Here is a 17,500-nt window from a genome sequence, read left to right on the forward strand (position 1 = left end):
AGTTTAAGTAAACTGCCCAAGACGAAGACTAAATGTTTGACTAAGGTTACATTTAGTGTACTCGCACTTCCATTCAAAGGCACATTGATTATAGAGTTAATCACGAGCACTTAAGGCTGAAGTCTTTGAAAGAAACTTTTAAAACTTATATGAGCCCATTTATTCCAAATTGCATGGAAAAAACCTTTAAACTACAAATTAATGATGATATACGCAAAAGAATTGGAGAGATATCGTAAATCACAAATCACGCTTCCGAATTCTGCGCTTTCCAGGACTCACCCTTGATTGGCTATCTTTGAATTTCTTTGATAATTGACCAGTCAAAATGCTTGGTTTATCTCCTTAGAAAAAATATCTCTTTTCTGCATTTCGTTACTTGAACACTGCAAATCTCGCAGCCAGTAGGAATGAATAAATTTTCAAAGTACATTATGAGTTATTTAAGAAATGACTTATCTTTGAATGCAAATTTATGCTGTTTTAATCATCGTTTTCTTCCCTTCACGTAGATGAGTAATGTTCTAACCGTCGTTTTTCCCTTCACGTAGATAAGAAATGACTCTGATCTACCAAACAGAACTACAAATGTCGAGTCTTTTTCTTCATCCGTGTGCATTGGCTTGCTGACAACACTTGGCATCGAGGCTGTTGCTATAGTGACATTGAATGCCCTGGCAATCATGGTTTTCGTGAAAGAGCGAAGACTTCGCAAGCGTAGCATGTACCTGACGATCAGCCTGGCAGTTGCAGACATGTTAAATGCATGGACTTTGATCTTCTGGATATTTTCTCTGGCAAACGACTGCAACATCTTAGTGTTTAACCCAGTTAAGATCACAGTAGCTTCACCCGTTTACTTTTCAGCATTATCGACAACAAACCTTACTGCTATCTCTTTGGAGCGAGTGCACGCAACTTTTCATCCATTCAAGCATCGCCTCGTCAAAAAGAAGGTGTTTGGAGCAGCTGTTGCGGCTGTCTGGTTTACAGCAGGCCTTTTCACAGCCCTCACTTTGTTACGGCCGATTCAGTTCGATGCCTTTTGGAATAGCGCGGGGGCAGGTGCATACGTCTCATTCCTACTATGTTGCCCTTTTATTATTCTTGTTTCTTACACGGCCATCGCTATTAAATTTTACGGTGGGACTCATCCTCAACATCATGGTGGAATCAGTAGAGAAAGAAAACTTACCAAGACACTGTTCATTGTAACACTTGTATCTTTATCACTATTGCTGCCAGGTATAATTGCACTGTTTTCTGGTCATGTTTTTTCATGGAAGAGTTCTGAACCGAATTCTCATCAAACGAGGTGGCTGTTACTGTATTCTCTAATGTTCTTATTTTGTGCAAACTCTTTCATAAATCCTTTGCTATATGCATTCAGAATGCCAGAGTTCAAAAGAGCTCTGCTTTTATTATTGCGTTGTAGATTTCGTTCGGAGCCAGCTCAGGTTTTTCCTCTTAGTGACATGTAAATTGTGCGATTTTGCTCATTTAATTAGTGAATGTGTTTACCAAGTATATATAGAAAACTGAGAAATAAAATTTTCTTCCGACTACTCTTAGTATTTTATTTGAGAATACTTGAATGAATTGAAAGCAATATATGTGGAACTGAAGTTAAGATTGGTTCATTCAAATATTTTCAAGTTTGTAGTGTATTGTTTATTCTTACGTTTTCAGCATGATAGGTAATGACTTTATTTTAAGAGGGTAGCACGTAACAGTTTAAGTATAACTGATGACCCTGTGGCCCTCTATAAAGTAATCTAGTCAATATACAAGGTTAACACAAATGAAGATAATAGCAAGGTGATATATATATAAGTTAAAAACATATTAGAAAAGTACATATATACATCATAATCTTAATAATAAAAACATACAAAAATTTCATTATCCAAATTATAGAAAATTCATATTACTATTTTGTTTGCTAAGTAAATTGTTTATAACTTTCTTTTTCAAGGCTTTAGCACTCTTTAGTTCTTTTAAGTCTTTATCTAGGTTATTCCATTCTTTAATTGATCGAACAGTAAATGTTCGCCCACCTTCAGTTTCATTCTTATAACGTGGACAATTAAAATTTAGGTTACTAAAGCGGGTACTTCTATTGTGGGTGTCAGAGTTTAACTTTAGCATTTGCTCCAGGTAGACCGGCGTCAATCCTAAGATTCTCTTAAGGAATAAAGAACATCTAATTGCATAAGATTCATGGTAAAATGGTATCCAGTTTAATAAGTTAAACAGTGAAACAGAACGAGAGCGGGGTTCAGCGTCCAAGATGATTCTTGCTGCTCTTTTCTGTAATTTAAAGATGCTATTTATATTTCCTTTTGATGTTGATGTCCATATATTGGCACCATAAAGAATAACAGGCTTAATCACTGCTTTATAGTAAATTGCTCTTTGGTTTCTCCTCAGATATGGGCTAATATGTTTCAGCAGGCCAATTCGTTTTGAAATCTTTCTAGCAAGGATTTCACAATGATTTGTGAAGTCAAGATCTTCATCAACCTCGATTCCCAGGATTTTATGTGAATGGACATTCTCAATTGGTGAATTGTTTAGAATTATAGACAGTTGATCTACACTGCTGTTTTGTGCTAGATGTTGCTTTTCCATGCGTTTTCTCAGTCTTTTGCCTTTAATAAGCATTGATTTCGTTTTCTTCTCGTTGATGATCATTTTGTTCATTAATGCCCACTGTTGGATACTTTCTAAGTCTTTTTGAATATTGTCATTCATTGGTGTGATGTTATCCCATCTTGAACTTGATACTAATGTTGCATCATCGGCGTAGATATTCATATTTGAATTTTGGACGTAAAGTGGGGCATCATTTATGAAGATAAGAAAAAGCATGGGGCCAACGATGGTTCCCTGTGGAATACCTTGGTTGATTGGTAACAGAGAAGATGTACATCCGTTCACTTTCACACATTGTTGTCTGTCTGACAGGTAGGAGTGAAACCATTTCACTACTGAATCACTAAGGCCGTACATCTGAAGTTTCTGCAGTTAAACTTCGTGATTTACGAGGTCAAAAGCCTTTTTGAAGTCGATTGAGATCATCCCAGTTACCTTTTCATTATCCATGTTAAAAAGCAGATTATCTGTTAACTGTATAAGGGCTGTTTCTGTAGAGTGGTTTCCTCGGAATGCAGATTGATACGTAAAGATAAGATTGTTTTCATTTAAATAGTTTGTGAGTGACTTCGTTACGTGTCTTTCAAGAATCTTGGAAAGCACTGGTAGGCCTGCAATGGGTCGATAATTATTGACATCATCTCGAGGTCCATCTTTGTGCAACGGTGCAACTAGCGCAGTTTTCCACACACTTGGAAAAACACTGCTGTCAATTGAGATGTTCATCATTTTCACCAAGGGGGTTTTTAAAGCTGGTGCAATCAATTTCAAAACTCTTGCGCTTAAGCCATCATGGCCGGTAGATTTATTTGTTGGTAATTTATTAATATATTCTAGAATGTCTTTCGCAGTGATTTGAGGTATGTTAAAAGGTTCCACGTCAGCTGTTAGTCTTGAGGTGATAAAATAACGAAGCTTTTCGTTGACGACATCTTGGGTGTTACTTACATTTAGGCGTGACGCCACATTGACAAACATCGTATTGAGCGACTCAGCTATTTGAACTGGATCATCAATGGTGCCATTGTCTGTTTTTAATTCAGTTATTTTAAGTTCACGTTTTTGTGTTCCGCTGAGAGCCTTTAGAGCATTCCAAATGCCTTTTGGATTTCCTTTGTGCTTCTCTATTGATTCCTGGAAATAATTCCTTTTTGCTTTTTTAATTAAATTTGATGTTTTGCATTTAGCGTGTTTGAACTGATTCCAATCTGCTTGAAGATTTGATTTTCTAAACCAAGTTTTTCTTAACCAAGTTTGATATAGAATATTAGCTTTGCAAGGCCACAGTGAAATTCGAGTCAAATAGAGTTTATGTTACCTACAAGGTCGCATGGTTTGGCAAGTTGCATGACGGACAGGTCCACGAAAAATGTTCCCGCATAATTTAATCCCCTTTTCCCCTTCCGGGAGTCCGTAGATTTCTTTTCGTCTTCCAAGCGGCTCCAAAGCAACAATGTTAAATGACAAGATACAAGCTACAGCAAGTTGCAAAATTGTTGAAACACTTTCTTTGAAAAACACCTTTTCTAGCTTCCAATGCCCGCCGTATCTAGATTTAAACCTTTCCCACTTCCTTTCCCCTCTCCCCCTTTCAATGTTGACTGCTTAAGTTTCCAACATTTTTTTGTCTTGCTAGCAACACTGATAAGGAGGGGGGGAGGGGGAGGGGGCTGCAGTGTAAGAGATAATAGGGAAATGAAGAACGTCCCAAGAAGGTGAAGTGTCTCCACTATTTTTGCAACTTGTTGTAGCCTCTAGAATGTACAGTTGAAAACTCAACCGTAAATCGTTCAACCTGTCTTATAAACAAAAACATAAGAAAAGAATCCTTTTCTTTTGAACTTGACACATTTCAATAAAATACTTATACACTCATCTTTCAAAGGAATCTCATCTTTACCGAGATGTTGCACAGCTTAAACCTTAACAAAAGGAAAGTGAGCAACAGCAGCAACCTTTTGAAGTACAAACATAACGAAAATGAAGATTTGGTGGTCCACGGTATAAATTCTTTCACAGCACAGGAATTTCGACTTGAACTACCTGGTGAAAAAAGAACAAACCATGAGACATCTAGGTCCTGAAAAAGTGCATAAAACGTTATGCGGAATCTTGGTTTTCACAGCAAGCTTTTTAAGGTTTGTAATAATCTTGAAACAAAATGGTGTCTTCTTGACATTTTTGGATGGCTAACAGAAAAGACAGAAGATGACTTTTATTGTGCCTAGTGCGCATGCGCTAGCCACTTTGGCCATCATGCAACTTTTCAGAAAGTAAAGAGTGTATAACATCGGATCCAATCAGCACTCAAATTAAAGAACCTTATTCACCCACTTTACATTGCGCGCCCACATTATTTCAGTCGGCGTTTTCAGGGCCCTCGAAATTCTAAATAGGCCTTTTGCAACAAACGATCACATGGTATAAAATCCGCCATTCTGGAGGGCAAGCTCATTATTATTCCCCCACTGGGACATTAAAACAAAGAAAAGTAAAGCTTGACTGGTTCAGGTCTCTTTGTTTTAATGTCCCAGTGGGGGAATAATAATGAGCTTGCCCTCCAGAACGGCAGATTTTGTACCATGTGATCGTTTGTTGCAAAAGGTCTATTTTATGACTGTATAAAGTAATCTGTTTTCATCGGACATCAAATGAGCTATATAATTCTGCTTTCCATAGGAAAATAAGCTATGTTTATTAAAATTTCGGTTTCTAATATTATTTATGTATGACTTGCTCTGCGCAACATATTATGGAGTCGAAACGGAATCGTTGTTGAACCATCTGCTCTTGGAATGGCGGCGAAGAGTACCGAAATTGGGAATTCCCCGATTAACGACTGGAGCGATCAGAATTAATGTATTATCATTTCTGGAAATGAAGAAATAACTTCTTGGACTACATTGTAAGGGATCACGAACAGCGAATCCACCGTTGGATCGATAATTCTGTTCAAATATCGTTGTGCGTGTCTTCCACTCAGGCTGCCGGCACTGAACAAAGAGGCAAGGCAAGTCTTCGGCAAACATTTGAATACCGATCTCCATCACAATCAGTAAAAAGCCTTTTTCCATTGCTGTTCATTTCATTTTCTCGCTGATGATAAAACTGCGGTTTTGGAAGCAAACTTGTGTTTGACAGCTACAACTGTGTATTGCGCGCGCCACACGAAACTATCTTCAGTTTACTTTATAATCGCTTATCGCTAATCGCTAATCGCTTGCATTATTTAAAAAGAACTGGGCGAGCAGCGAATTAAACTATCTGCCTTATTGTTTTCATTGCGAACTGATTGGGAATAAAATAAATATGGGTTGCTTGCTTTTTAATAAAGGTCCAGTTACAGGTTCAAACAACAAAGTACCATGCGTAGAAACTGTATATCTCTCTTGAATTCACTGCGGACGTAGCTCTACGCTTAACAGAAAAGCGCTCGAAATAGTAAGGTATTCTGCTGTCTTTCTGATCGAAATTTATTTCATTTCACAGGATAATCCTCTTCGAGGATCCTCGAAGTGTTTTTATTTCCCTGACAAAATTTTTCTCTCGAATGCAAAATAACTCAACGATACCTGCCCATATATGGAAGCAGGCTCTTCAAATTTCTGGATAACAACAACAAACAGGTGCACTTTAAAGTTCAGTGAGTAAGGATTTTAAAGATACTTTCGTTTTTACTTCGTTTCACCGATAATTAACCGGATACACGCGAAGGAAAGCCAATGGTTGGTCTGCGTTTCTTTTATTTCGCTTCGTTTCACTGGATAGTTGAAGTTGCAATCAAATAAGTATCATGCTTCATTTGAGAAAATCTACCGACACTTTTTATCACAGTTTTTACCCTGACTTTCTAAATGGTCCGGTGAAATATCTTGTCAGCCATCTTGCCGCTCAGATTTTGCACCCATGTTAACTGCGAAAATCGTATTCAATGGGACAGGACTCGCTGACGAAACAGTCAAAACAAAAACCTTTTGGGATAAGCTGATCCTTTTCGGAGGATAAAGGAGCCTCGTTTGAAGATAAGTGAGCTTGTTTGTGATTTTATAAATGGAAACTGCTTTTATAAATCTCAAAGATCAGGACTTCACAATATGGCCCCCAGTTTTTTATTAGTGGGTAACGCTATTCACCGGATAAATCACTATCCATTGGATCATGAGCGCACTTGGTATCGCTATAACGTATTCACTGGATAGACTAAGGGTGCGTTCCTTGGGGATGATCCGAAAAAGGATCATGTTGCATCAAAGGGACCGAAAAATCCTTACCCAGAGTGGATTTATTAGTTCCTTTGATGCACCGTGATCCCAGTGATCATGGATCAGTGATCCTTTTTCGGATCATCCCAATGGAACGTACTCTAAGTGATTTATCCAGGGGATAGCGCTGTCCATAGTTTGAACAACTAAGTGATTTATCCAGGGGATAGCGCTGTCCATCGTTTTAACAACTGGGGCCTCTTCTGCAAAATGAATACAAACAACTGGTTAAATTCAACATGGCCGCTGAACAAAATGCTAAATTGCTTCTCTTGTCACCAACTCGCACGCCTGATAGTGCATGCTCTGTTGACAACAGTCACAAAGACCTCCTGGATACTAGAACGAATCCGGATACGTACAGATGGGAAAATTCAATTTGAATACGTTACGTGTGGAATTAAAAACGTTTGAATCCGTGGAGAAAGAGTTGCGGATTCAAAAATACCCTCCAGCCTTGTCAGCATGGAGAAAATACAAAAGAAATGTTGCTTTACGATGCTTTAGAACGAGGCTATTTGCATTTAAGCAAAATAATAATTAATTGCCGCCATCTATGGTACGATCTATGGGAGCGCTACGGGTGGTTTTTGTGTATTTTTGGAGTAATAGATCGTTTTCAATGTCACGCAACAAAGAAAATAAAATCGAAACTGTTCCATGAAATAAGCCAAAAACTTGGAATGTTGTGGGAGATACATTTATAAATCGCCTCACCAATTCTCAGGCCTTTGCGGTACAGTGTACATCGTTTTTGAGTTATTTGTAGAAGTGTGTCACGCAACTTTATAGAGTTTGGTATGAGCCGCCACGATGATGCACCACCGTTGGGCAACAATATGGCGGCCAGAAATTCACACGAACATCAGGAATTCATTCAGCGATAAAAGCGCTTACTTTTTTACTTTTAGTATTGAGTTTGATAATCTTGCCTTTACTTAAGACATTCTTTGTTTTTGCCTTCGTTTCGATATGATGTCGTTAGACCGACCCATATCCAATGTTCTCCAGAATTGGCGTTTTAGTCTATTTGCGTTTGTGTGTTAATTCTTTAGCTAGTGCGGAATGTTAAAATATCTGTGGTACGCAGTTTATCAGATATTTGTTTTGCGCACGTCCCTAAAAGAATTCGTATAATTCTCCTTTAGAGTTATTGGTAATCAACTCTTTTGTGGTAATGTTTTGCATATTGGTATAAATTGTGTCTTTAAGGTGTGAATTGTTCCTTCGGGCCGAAAACTGTACGAACGATACATGACGTTTTTCTTGTTGCTTTACCAATTATTTATTTCGTCCGCTTTATTGTTCTCATGTATGTTTTTGTTTCTTTTATCAAGGTTTGCGTTTGCGCAGTCATTCCTTTTTGTCGTGTGTCTTGTGTTGATCCGAAGAATGCTGGATCGGCTGAATGACTAGATCATGGTAACGTCCCGGATATTTTTTGTAGAGTCAAAGTAAGAAAGATCAATATGACGTCGTTCGACCGACCCACATCCAATGTTCTCCAGAAATTGGCCTTTAGTCTGTTTGCGTTTGTGTTCTTTGGCTAGTGCAGAACCATTCTTCAAGCAGCCGTTGAGGAAGATCTCCTATGTTGACACTTAAACAGCACCATTGTTAAGATTTTATTCAGTTTCGTTTGACGCTCAGTCAGTTTCAGTGATCATTTCTCAATCCACTTTGGCCTTTTTTCCCGAAGCGACTCCAATTGTCATGTCTTTCTTAGAAATGTTGACAACGGAACCCATTGGGAACGCGGAAAAAATACGAGCCCCAGGTGGGATTCGAACCCACGACCCTCCGTGATCTAGTTGGATTCTCTAACCACTGAGCTACTGTAGACTGTATGGTGAGCAAGGGTGAAATGTTGGTCTTTGACTCGAGTTACATCACGCAGCTGCAGAGTCAAATAACGACTGACAGCATTGCTCATAACTGCATCGCGCAGTCACCTTAAAGCATATCTGAGATGCGGCCAACCAACAACCCAACTGAGCGAATGTGAGAATGACAATGGAAACCATTGGGAACTCCGAAAAATCCGAGCCCCAGATGGAATTTGTACCCACGACCCTCCGTGATCTAGGTCACGACTAGATCCGACTATCTCACGGAGGGTCGTGGGTTCAAATCTCATCTTGGCTCCATTTTTCCGAGTTCCCAATGGTTCCATTGTCATTGTCACATTCGCTCACTTAGGTGGTTGGTTGTCCGCATCTCAGATAATTATGGTTTAAAGTGACTGCGCGTTGCAGTGATGAGCAATACTGTCAGTCGTTATTTGACTTTGTAGCTGCGTGAGGCAAGTCGAATTAAAGACCAACATTTCACCCTTGCTTACAATACAGTCTACAGTAGCTCAATGGTTAGAGCATCCGACTACATCACGGAGGGCCGTGGGTTCGAATCCCACCTGGGGCTCATATTTTTTTCGCGTTCCCAATGGGTTCCATTGTCAACATTTCATGTAATTAATAGGTGTACATCATTCTCACACTCGCTCACTTTTCTCCGCCCTTAGCGAGCTCACTGCCTTGCTAATTTACGTGGTGACTTGTAATTTTACAGACTAAACTTCAAAGACGCCTTTTTAGTAAGCATATGAATTTTTAACATACCGATAATTACAGTTAATCATTCTGTAAAACGTCCACTTCACTTCGAGCGGGCTCTTTTGTCCGATGTTTGACTAGGCTATTTCATTTAACCAAACTTTGGAATTTTTCGTCTCGGATTATCTTTCAATTAAAAATAAATAAATAAATGATAATAATAATTCAAGGCTTGTTGTATAGCTGTGAAGAGATATATAGTATTTGTTTTTCCAATATTTCGTAAGGCACGGCCTGACTTCTTCAGGGAGTTAAATGATTTGCCGTTACAATTTTTTGAAATTTAAATATTAGCCATAAGTTAAGAAAACTAGTTGTAAGATTGCAGACAAATGTATAAATATATAGATATATGTGTAGGGTTACAGATAAATATTATTTACAGTTCCTCTCTTTTGTTTATACCTTTGGGTTAAGTGTTTGGCCCCTTTTCGATTAGAAGCGCTTCTCGGGCTTTGAGTATGGAGTCACGAGATGTGCGGATAAGTTCCATTGGAATGAGTTCCATATGTCATTAGGCATGTATTTATTGCTGGTATAATGTTCAGAAACAGTTGTTTGATTTGATAAAAGAAGTGGGTCTGTCAACGGGACGCCGGTGTTTGTTGAAACGGTCTCCGTTTTGTCTCCTCAAATTATTTGCTGGTTAGATCTCCCAAGACCCGGCCCTCCTCCTTTGTTCAAATGGTCCTTGCATGAAAAATAATTGTCTTCAAGTAGCTTTTCAATGTCAAATATTGACCGGACAAGGTTAAAAAAAAAAGCAACGCACAGGAATATACCATTTTAGAGGAAAATATGGACCTATCGTTGACCGAAGTCGAGAGCTGTAACGTTACCTGATTAGCGCGAGTAATTAAATGGAGACGAGAGGGAATAATTTACCGCGTGTTTTGTCCAAAATTAAAAGGCCATTATAAATGAACAGGAAAAAGAAGGTATCGTAACTTATTGGGGTGAGAAAACAAGATTTGGTAAAATGCTATTTACATCTATTCGCAGTCAAACCGCTTGGAAAGCATGGGCTAAAGTCAAACAGTCTGTACTTTAAAATACAGCACTTTTAATTAAATTGCCTATCATAGTGCACATACTTTATGAGAGAAATGTCCTTCGTACAAGATTTCGGGTTCCTTTGTGGATCAATATTTTCAGACTTAATTGGTATTTTGTCACCTTATGACTTTCAAAATGTTGATATAATAATCAACAAGACGCCTATAAGGGCGTATCAGTGGGATGCACAAACAGTTAACACAAAATGTCCAGTTACGGTGAACTACAACTACGGGTAAACTTCGAAAAATCGCGAAAGATTACCAGAAAGATAAATGTGTAATTTAACTAGAATGTGGGATGCCATAGACATACCACGCCAGAAGGCCAGTGGCGTGTCTTTTATTTTTATTGTTAATTTGTTCTTCTTGGTAGTCACAAATGTGCATACCTCAAGGATATTGAAGTAGGTTCCGATTGCAGAATCCAATTTTATGTCGATGGGCATTTCCAAACTCTCTTACGGCGATTAGAATGATTTATTATATGCCTTAAAACACCAAAAATGTTCTTTGATCTTGGGGGACCAAGCGAGAAATCCCGGGCGGGCAGTATCACTCCATCTTGCCTGCTCGGGTAGCCAATCACAGCGCGCGATTTGGTTCATCTTGCCCCCCTCAAAGAGCTAATCATATAATAAGAAAGGGTATTTTAGACCTCTACGTAGTCAATCGAGGGACTGGTCAAGAACCCTTGTAAACCTTCAAAAGCGAGAACAAGGTTGTCGCAATCGATGTTGAATTGACCGTGACCCTGCACAATATTTTGTTTTCCCTTCGCACGGATTTTCAAATTAGTTCGGCATAATTTAATAGAAGGATTTGATTGGTTATCTTCTAGAAAAAAAAAAAAAAGGTGGGTTTTGTTCAGGGTGAAGGCCAAAAATACGGACATAAACATGAAACAAAAGAACTTGTCGAGTTTCATAACCATGTCCGCGCATTAACTATGATCTCTATTGGGTAGAAGTTAATCTACAAATGTCAACAACCATTAACAAGCTAAGAGACCTCAAACAGTAGTCATTTGACAAATGCCGAAAGCGTCATTAAACACGTGATCACACAAAACGTTTCTCAATCTTAGGATGTTCATGACAAGAAATTTGAAAATGCTCTCTAACTGTCTCTAACTTTTACCTGCAATTTTGCCAGGAGACAAAAAAGAAAAACTGTCGTAAAGCTGCAAGCCTCTCAGTATTATAAATTTAATTCTAACGGCCAGAATTTAATTCTGCAAAATGTCAACAACCAATAAAAAGACCTCGAAGCGGTGTTATTGAAAAAAAAAAGAGTACACAAACGCCGCCGAAAGGTTCATTATAAGGGTGGCAATGTTTTTAACTTTCTTAATTTATTCAAACGTCAGTGGGACATGTTTGCAATTTTTTTTCCCAGGCATGCAAATCCTACGGAAACTGCAGGTAAAATGTATCCGAAGGCCTATTTGGTTTTTTTTGGTTGTCTTTTAAATGGAATTTGCCGATTGATTCCGAAGTGCATCTGTCCATTTGCTGACTGGGAACCATTTTAATTTGCTTACTTAAACATTTGCTTGTACTTAAAAAAAAAAAGGAATCAGTTAATATGTAAAAATGAAAACCTTGACAGAATTGATCGAATCCTGAAAGGCCTTAACGGATGTCAGGAAAAAACACCAATACCTACCAGAGAAGTTTCCTAAACGAAAGCATTATGACTAATTTCCAGGTGGGTATGCAATTCAGATCTCTTTTCGTGCGCTCCAAAAAAGCCTTTTGAAGCTACATAATTACAAGATTTCGTCAAGAATGCACCGTTAACCACTTAACTTTAAATCTATCAACCCGTACCTTTTTCTTGGAAACATACAAATGGTATCTTGTTTTTCAAAGTCGACATATTTTGAGTAAGCCTTAACTATATGCTTTTCCTTTAATGAAAGAATTCTCAACTTTACTGAACTTTCTTAAATCTTAAGTAAAATGAAATTGTTCAAGAGCAGCCTCGAAGCAGTCGCCATTTTAATGTTTCAAGCCAGCTGTAGTGCGCCAGAGATGAAGACTTGTTGGTCCTTGTGTTAAAATCTCTCAGAGCACAGGTACTTCTGGGTCGATTGAACTAGCTTTGGAGGAAGAACAGAGAATTTAGATGCCATCTTCAATTCGGAGATACCGAAAAAAAAAAAAAAATGAATGATAGTTTTTGGGAGCAGTTTTTCTTAGCAGGATTAAAATCATCTTCGAACGCAATGACGTATGGTACGCTTAACTAAAATTTGTGTCATTCAATTCAATGGCCAAGAAAGGAGGAAGAAGCTAACTTTAATTTTATTTGACTGTTCTGATTATTCAACCGGCTCAAGAAACGAGACAGTAGTCAACACCACTGGGATACAAGAACCCCCCCCCCCCAAAAAAAAAAATAAATAAATAAATAAAATAAAATAAAATAAAATAAAATAAAATAAAATAAAATAAAATAAAATAAAATAAAATAAAATAAAATAAAATAAAATAAAATAAAATAAATAAATAAATAAAAAAAGGGAAAGTGGAAATGCAAAAATAGTTACAGGTACAGGCCCTGTATGTCATAAGCGGAGTCTTTTGTTAGCGATGATAAGTCCAAACACTCGAAAATCGATGCTACCGTATATCAATAATTAATATCCTTTGGTGTTTGGTACAATGTGCTTTGCACTTCGTGTGCAAACTTCTGAAAGTTTTCAGAGCTTATACGATATTTAATGATTGTTTCTTTAGTTCCTGCTTTTCTACGTTGAAACGGTGCCCTATAGGATTCAAATCCGGACTGGCAAAATTATTGCAATCAATCAGACAACAAGTTGCAAAAATAATGGAGACACTTCACCTTCTTGGGGCGTTATTAATTTCCCTATTATCTCTCACACTGCAGCCCACCTTCCTTATCAGTGTTGCTAGCAAGACAAAAAGATGTTGGGAACTTAAGCAGTCAACATTGAAAGGGGGAGAGGGGAGAGGAAGTGGGAAAGGTTTAAATTCTAGATACGGCGGGCATTGGAAGCTAGGAAAGGTGTTTTTTAATGAAAGTGTCTCAACAATTTTGCAACTTGTTGTAGCGCTGGGGGTTACGCTGCGATGGACTGGCAGTCACTTAATTCATGCTATAGAAACCGAGATCAGAGTCAGCCTGATGGGCCTTCTAGGCTGGTAGCACACTTTACCTTAAGCAGCTGAAGAAGTAGTCGGAATATGATATTTAGTGCTGGCGACATAACCGGCGACAAGCAAGGTAATCCGTCAAACTAGGTGTTTCAATTTATTGATTCAGTTTTATTAAGCTCCACCCACGCTGTTTTGACATGAAGTTGGGCAAAGTTAATGACAATTTTTTCTTGGTAATGGGTTAAATTAGACGAGGAGTTATTCTCCAAGCAGCTGTCGAGGAAGTTGTTAAGGATATTTATATACACGCAGATGTGAGACAGGAGAACAAAAGAGTTTATTCATTTCCTTTAAATTTCAATCAGTTTTTCAATTTACTTGAGCACCTTATTCCAAGCGACTTCAATAAAAAGGACTTTCCCGAGAAACTATCTGTTTTTTTCTTTTATCTAAATACCATCGTACAAAGTTACAGAAAAAATGTCATTTGTGATCACATTGAGTTCGATCTCGACAGAACACGTGCTCCCAGCCCTAACATCGAGTATAACATATATACAGTGTTTCCTTACAGTATCTCCCCCCCTTTAAAAGAGTGGATCTCTGAATTCACAAGCACTCTAGAGTAACTACGAAATCAATCTACCCTAACATTTTAAAAAAATAGGCAAACTCACTAACTCAATGTGTATAAGTATCTCAAAGTCTTGTAACTGCCCGAGCTTTCGTCAAGAACTTTGGCTTTAATTTCTCTGCCATTTGATTCTGCTCCAACATATTTTAGTGGTTGGTAATTTGCTGCAAACTGCTGAGGACCAATTCTCCATACTGGTCAGAGGGTCTTCTTAAGCGCACTGGTCTTTAATTCTGCCCAGACTCTCCATCTTCATCGATGCTCTCCTCTTGTTCCAGAGTCTTTTTGATCAACTTGAACATGATCCGGCCATCCGTCACCCACAGTTTATGTGTCCACCACCAAATTGTCTTCAGTGCTCCTCTGTAACTTCTTGCACTGTTCATCTCCTGCAATCTGATAAGGAATGACCGCCTCATCACATTCACTGCCATTTTCAAACCAACGAGCTACGACGACATCACCGATTCTAGCGTGACTCTTACTGTCTTTGGATATATCATCCTCTAGCTTGGACTGATTATCAACCCAAAGAAGTCCTTCCTCTGCTTCCTCGTCAACCTCCTTATTTAGACTGCCAACACTTGCTCCAACATCGTCCGCACAGATTCACCATCAATGCACTGACCTTGCGACCCACTTCCTCTTTCACCTGTAGCTCTCTTCTACAAACTCACTTACTCTCTCTTCTGGTAAAGCCGTAGGTTGTTATAAAATGGGCAAGTCTCGCCTCGAATGTCCCCGACTTTCTTCACACGGTAAGTCACATCACTAACTCTTGCCTCTACGTCATGGGGTTCCTCCCACTTGCGATGAAACTTGCTTGCTTCACCCGGCTATAGTTCTGGAGTGTTGGGTAGGACCAAGTCGCCAGTTTGTGAAACCGCGTCCTTAACCCCATCATCATGTGTCCTTTTGTTGTCGTTGCACAACCTTAAGATTTTCTCTGACATCACGGTATGCAGTTTCCAAACCATCCTCAAGGTCAGTTACGAATTTAGTGAACCGAAACTCAATGTCTGGTGCCTTGCCCATTATCCCATCCATAGAAATGTGCATTTCATTAGCCCAAATATTTTGCTCGTGGAGGAATGGACACTGCTCCAGCAAGCCATCATGAAAAAATCCAGTTGTTCATCCCATTTTTGGAGGTCGTCTTCAGCTCGTGCTTTTAGCATGCTGCTGATAGTCTCCAGATGCTCTAAATTTGTCCATTACCCTCTGGATGGTAGGCAGTTGATCGGGTCTTTTAATCTCCAACAAGTGACACGTGCACATCTCCTCGAACTCATGGGACTCAAAATCTCTTCCTTGATTGCTGTGTAGGCATGACAGGAACACCAAACCTGCAAATAAAGTTCTCCTCTAGGACTTTGGCCTAGGTTGTAGCACGCTGGTTGGGAATCGCATAAGCTTCTGCCGATTTTGTAAAACTGCACTGAACTGTTAGCATATACCAATTGTGGTAAGGGGACCACCGATGTCAAGGTGAATTCTCTGCATTTACTCTACTTATTCTCACTTTATTTACAAACAAATCGTGATTATAAACGGTGAAATGATATATGAAATGGATCATATATGAACTGCGGATATGAAATCAATTGAGGCAATGATCTTCGCAGTTATGAACGCAATTTTTGCAATTCCGTAAAGAAGCCTGAAAAATTCAGGACTTCAACGGGGTTTGAACCCGTGACCTCGCGATACCGGTGCGACGCTCTAACCAACTGAGCTATGAAGCCACTGACGTTGGGAGCTGCTCATTTGTGGGTTCTAAGGTCTCGTTAGAAATGAATCAACGTTGAAATGATATATGAAATGGATCATATATGAACTGCGGATATGGAATCAAGTAAAGCTATGATCTTCGCAGTTATGAACGCAATTATAGCTTCACTTGATTCCATATCCGCAGTTCATATATGATCCATTCCTCACAGGAACATTAGAACCCACAAATGAGCAGCTCCCAACGTCGGTGGCTTCATAGCTCAGTTGGTTAGAGCGTCACACCGGTATCGCGAGGTCACGGGTTCAAACCCCGTTGAAGTCCTGAATTTTCAGGGTTCGTTACGTAATTGCAAAATTTGCGTTCATAACTGCGAAGATCAGAGCTTCACTTGAAATCATGATTATGCAAACAAGACCATGGTAGCCCACGGTTAACATTGCTTTTCTAGGCGCGCCAGTTACACTAAGATAATACTACTGGCCCTCACAACAAACTAAACAAAAAGACACTGAGGAATTGACAAGAGTTACCAAAAAACAATTATACAAGCAAACGCCTCGTGCACAAGAAAGAAAATGTTCGAAAAATGATTTCAGATATTATAGGTAACTGTTAAAGAAAATCCATATACTTTGAAAGATCAATGTAGCGCATATTAACATTCTTCTCCTCAATTTTAAGACACTTTAGAAGCAATTCGTTCAATTTACGTTTAAAGTGGGTTTTCCTAAGCCGGCGAAGCTTAGAGAGGATACCTTCCATATTTTCGTACCAATTCTAGAGAAGGAAAATAGCCATTGGGTTGTTCTCGACATTTTTACGTTTAAGTTTCCAGCTATTGCACACCGTGTGCATGGCGTTCCAGAATGGTATGGGCTGCAAGGGTGCTTTTAATTAGGGCAGTGATTTGCGCTTACCACATGCAAGGCTATAGGCTCGGCTACAGGGTTGGATCTCCTGAAGAGTTGGTTTCTTCCATTCCCGCAACTACTGACATATAAATTTCCCGATGTAATGGTCCTAAACTTGGGCTTTAGTTACCTTCGCAGGACACCAGAAATTTCCACTTCCACCTATGTTCCCACTGCATAGAGGCTTCCTTAGTGACTTTAGCTATCGTTTTGTCACCGAGGAAGTACATTTACAAGAGGACAACTCTCCATAATTTCGTTTAGACCCCGTTGATAAGGAGTCCGCATTGCTGTAGAACGTCCCTGGCCGTTTTTCAATTTCATAGTTATATTCATGGAGACTCTTAAGAAACAAACCAGCTTAAAAAGTCGTGGTCAGTTCACAGATGGAATTTCCGACTAAGGAAATAGTAATAATGATGGTCAGCTTAAGTCACTAAGGCAAGAATCTCGAAGCGAGTTGTGCAATAGTTCTTTTTGTGGTCATGTAGGGAGCGACTTCCATACG

At 38.9% G+C, this 17,500-nt stretch overlaps 2 protein-coding genes and 1 non-coding gene across 5 annotated transcripts in view; all 3 read left to right on the top strand.

The window, feature by feature from the left end:
• The window catches only part of LOC137983005 (QRFP-like peptide receptor), a 20,909-nt gene extending 19,352 nt beyond the window's left edge, over nucleotides 1–1,557 (top strand). For 2 of the 3 annotated variants that reach the window (XM_068830163.1, XM_068830165.1), the window contains exon 2: nucleotides 552–1,557. In XM_068830163.1, the coding sequence (XP_068686264.1) occupies nucleotides 552–1,481 (930 nt within the window). In that variant the 3' untranslated portion in view covers nucleotides 1,482–1,557. The remainder of the gene's footprint in view (nucleotides 1–551) is intronic. The other variant, XM_068830164.1, reaches the window with a different exon arrangement.
• A 7,707-nt stretch (nucleotides 1,558–9,264) lies between these two features.
• On the top strand, nucleotides 9,265–9,338 carry Trnac-aca (transfer RNA cysteine (anticodon ACA)). The gene has a single exon. It is a non-coding gene; the product is annotated as a tRNA-Cys (tRNA).
• Nucleotides 9,339–11,878: 2,540 nt separating this feature from the next.
• The window catches only part of LOC137981733 (melanocortin receptor 5-like), a 12,569-nt gene continuing 6,947 nt past the window's right edge, over nucleotides 11,879–17,500 (top strand). Inside the window, exon 1 of the mRNA XM_068828792.1 lies at nucleotides 11,879–12,294. Coding sequence (XP_068684893.1) covers nucleotides 12,226–12,294 — 69 coding nt within the window. The 5' untranslated portion in view covers nucleotides 11,879–12,225. The remainder of the gene's footprint in view (nucleotides 12,295–17,500) is intronic.

The sequence above is a fragment of the Montipora foliosa genome, chromosome 13, assembly GCF_036669935.1.
Source record: "Montipora foliosa isolate CH-2021 chromosome 13, ASM3666993v2, whole genome shotgun sequence".
Lineage (NCBI taxonomy): Eukaryota > Metazoa > Cnidaria > Anthozoa > Scleractinia > Acroporidae > Montipora > Montipora foliosa.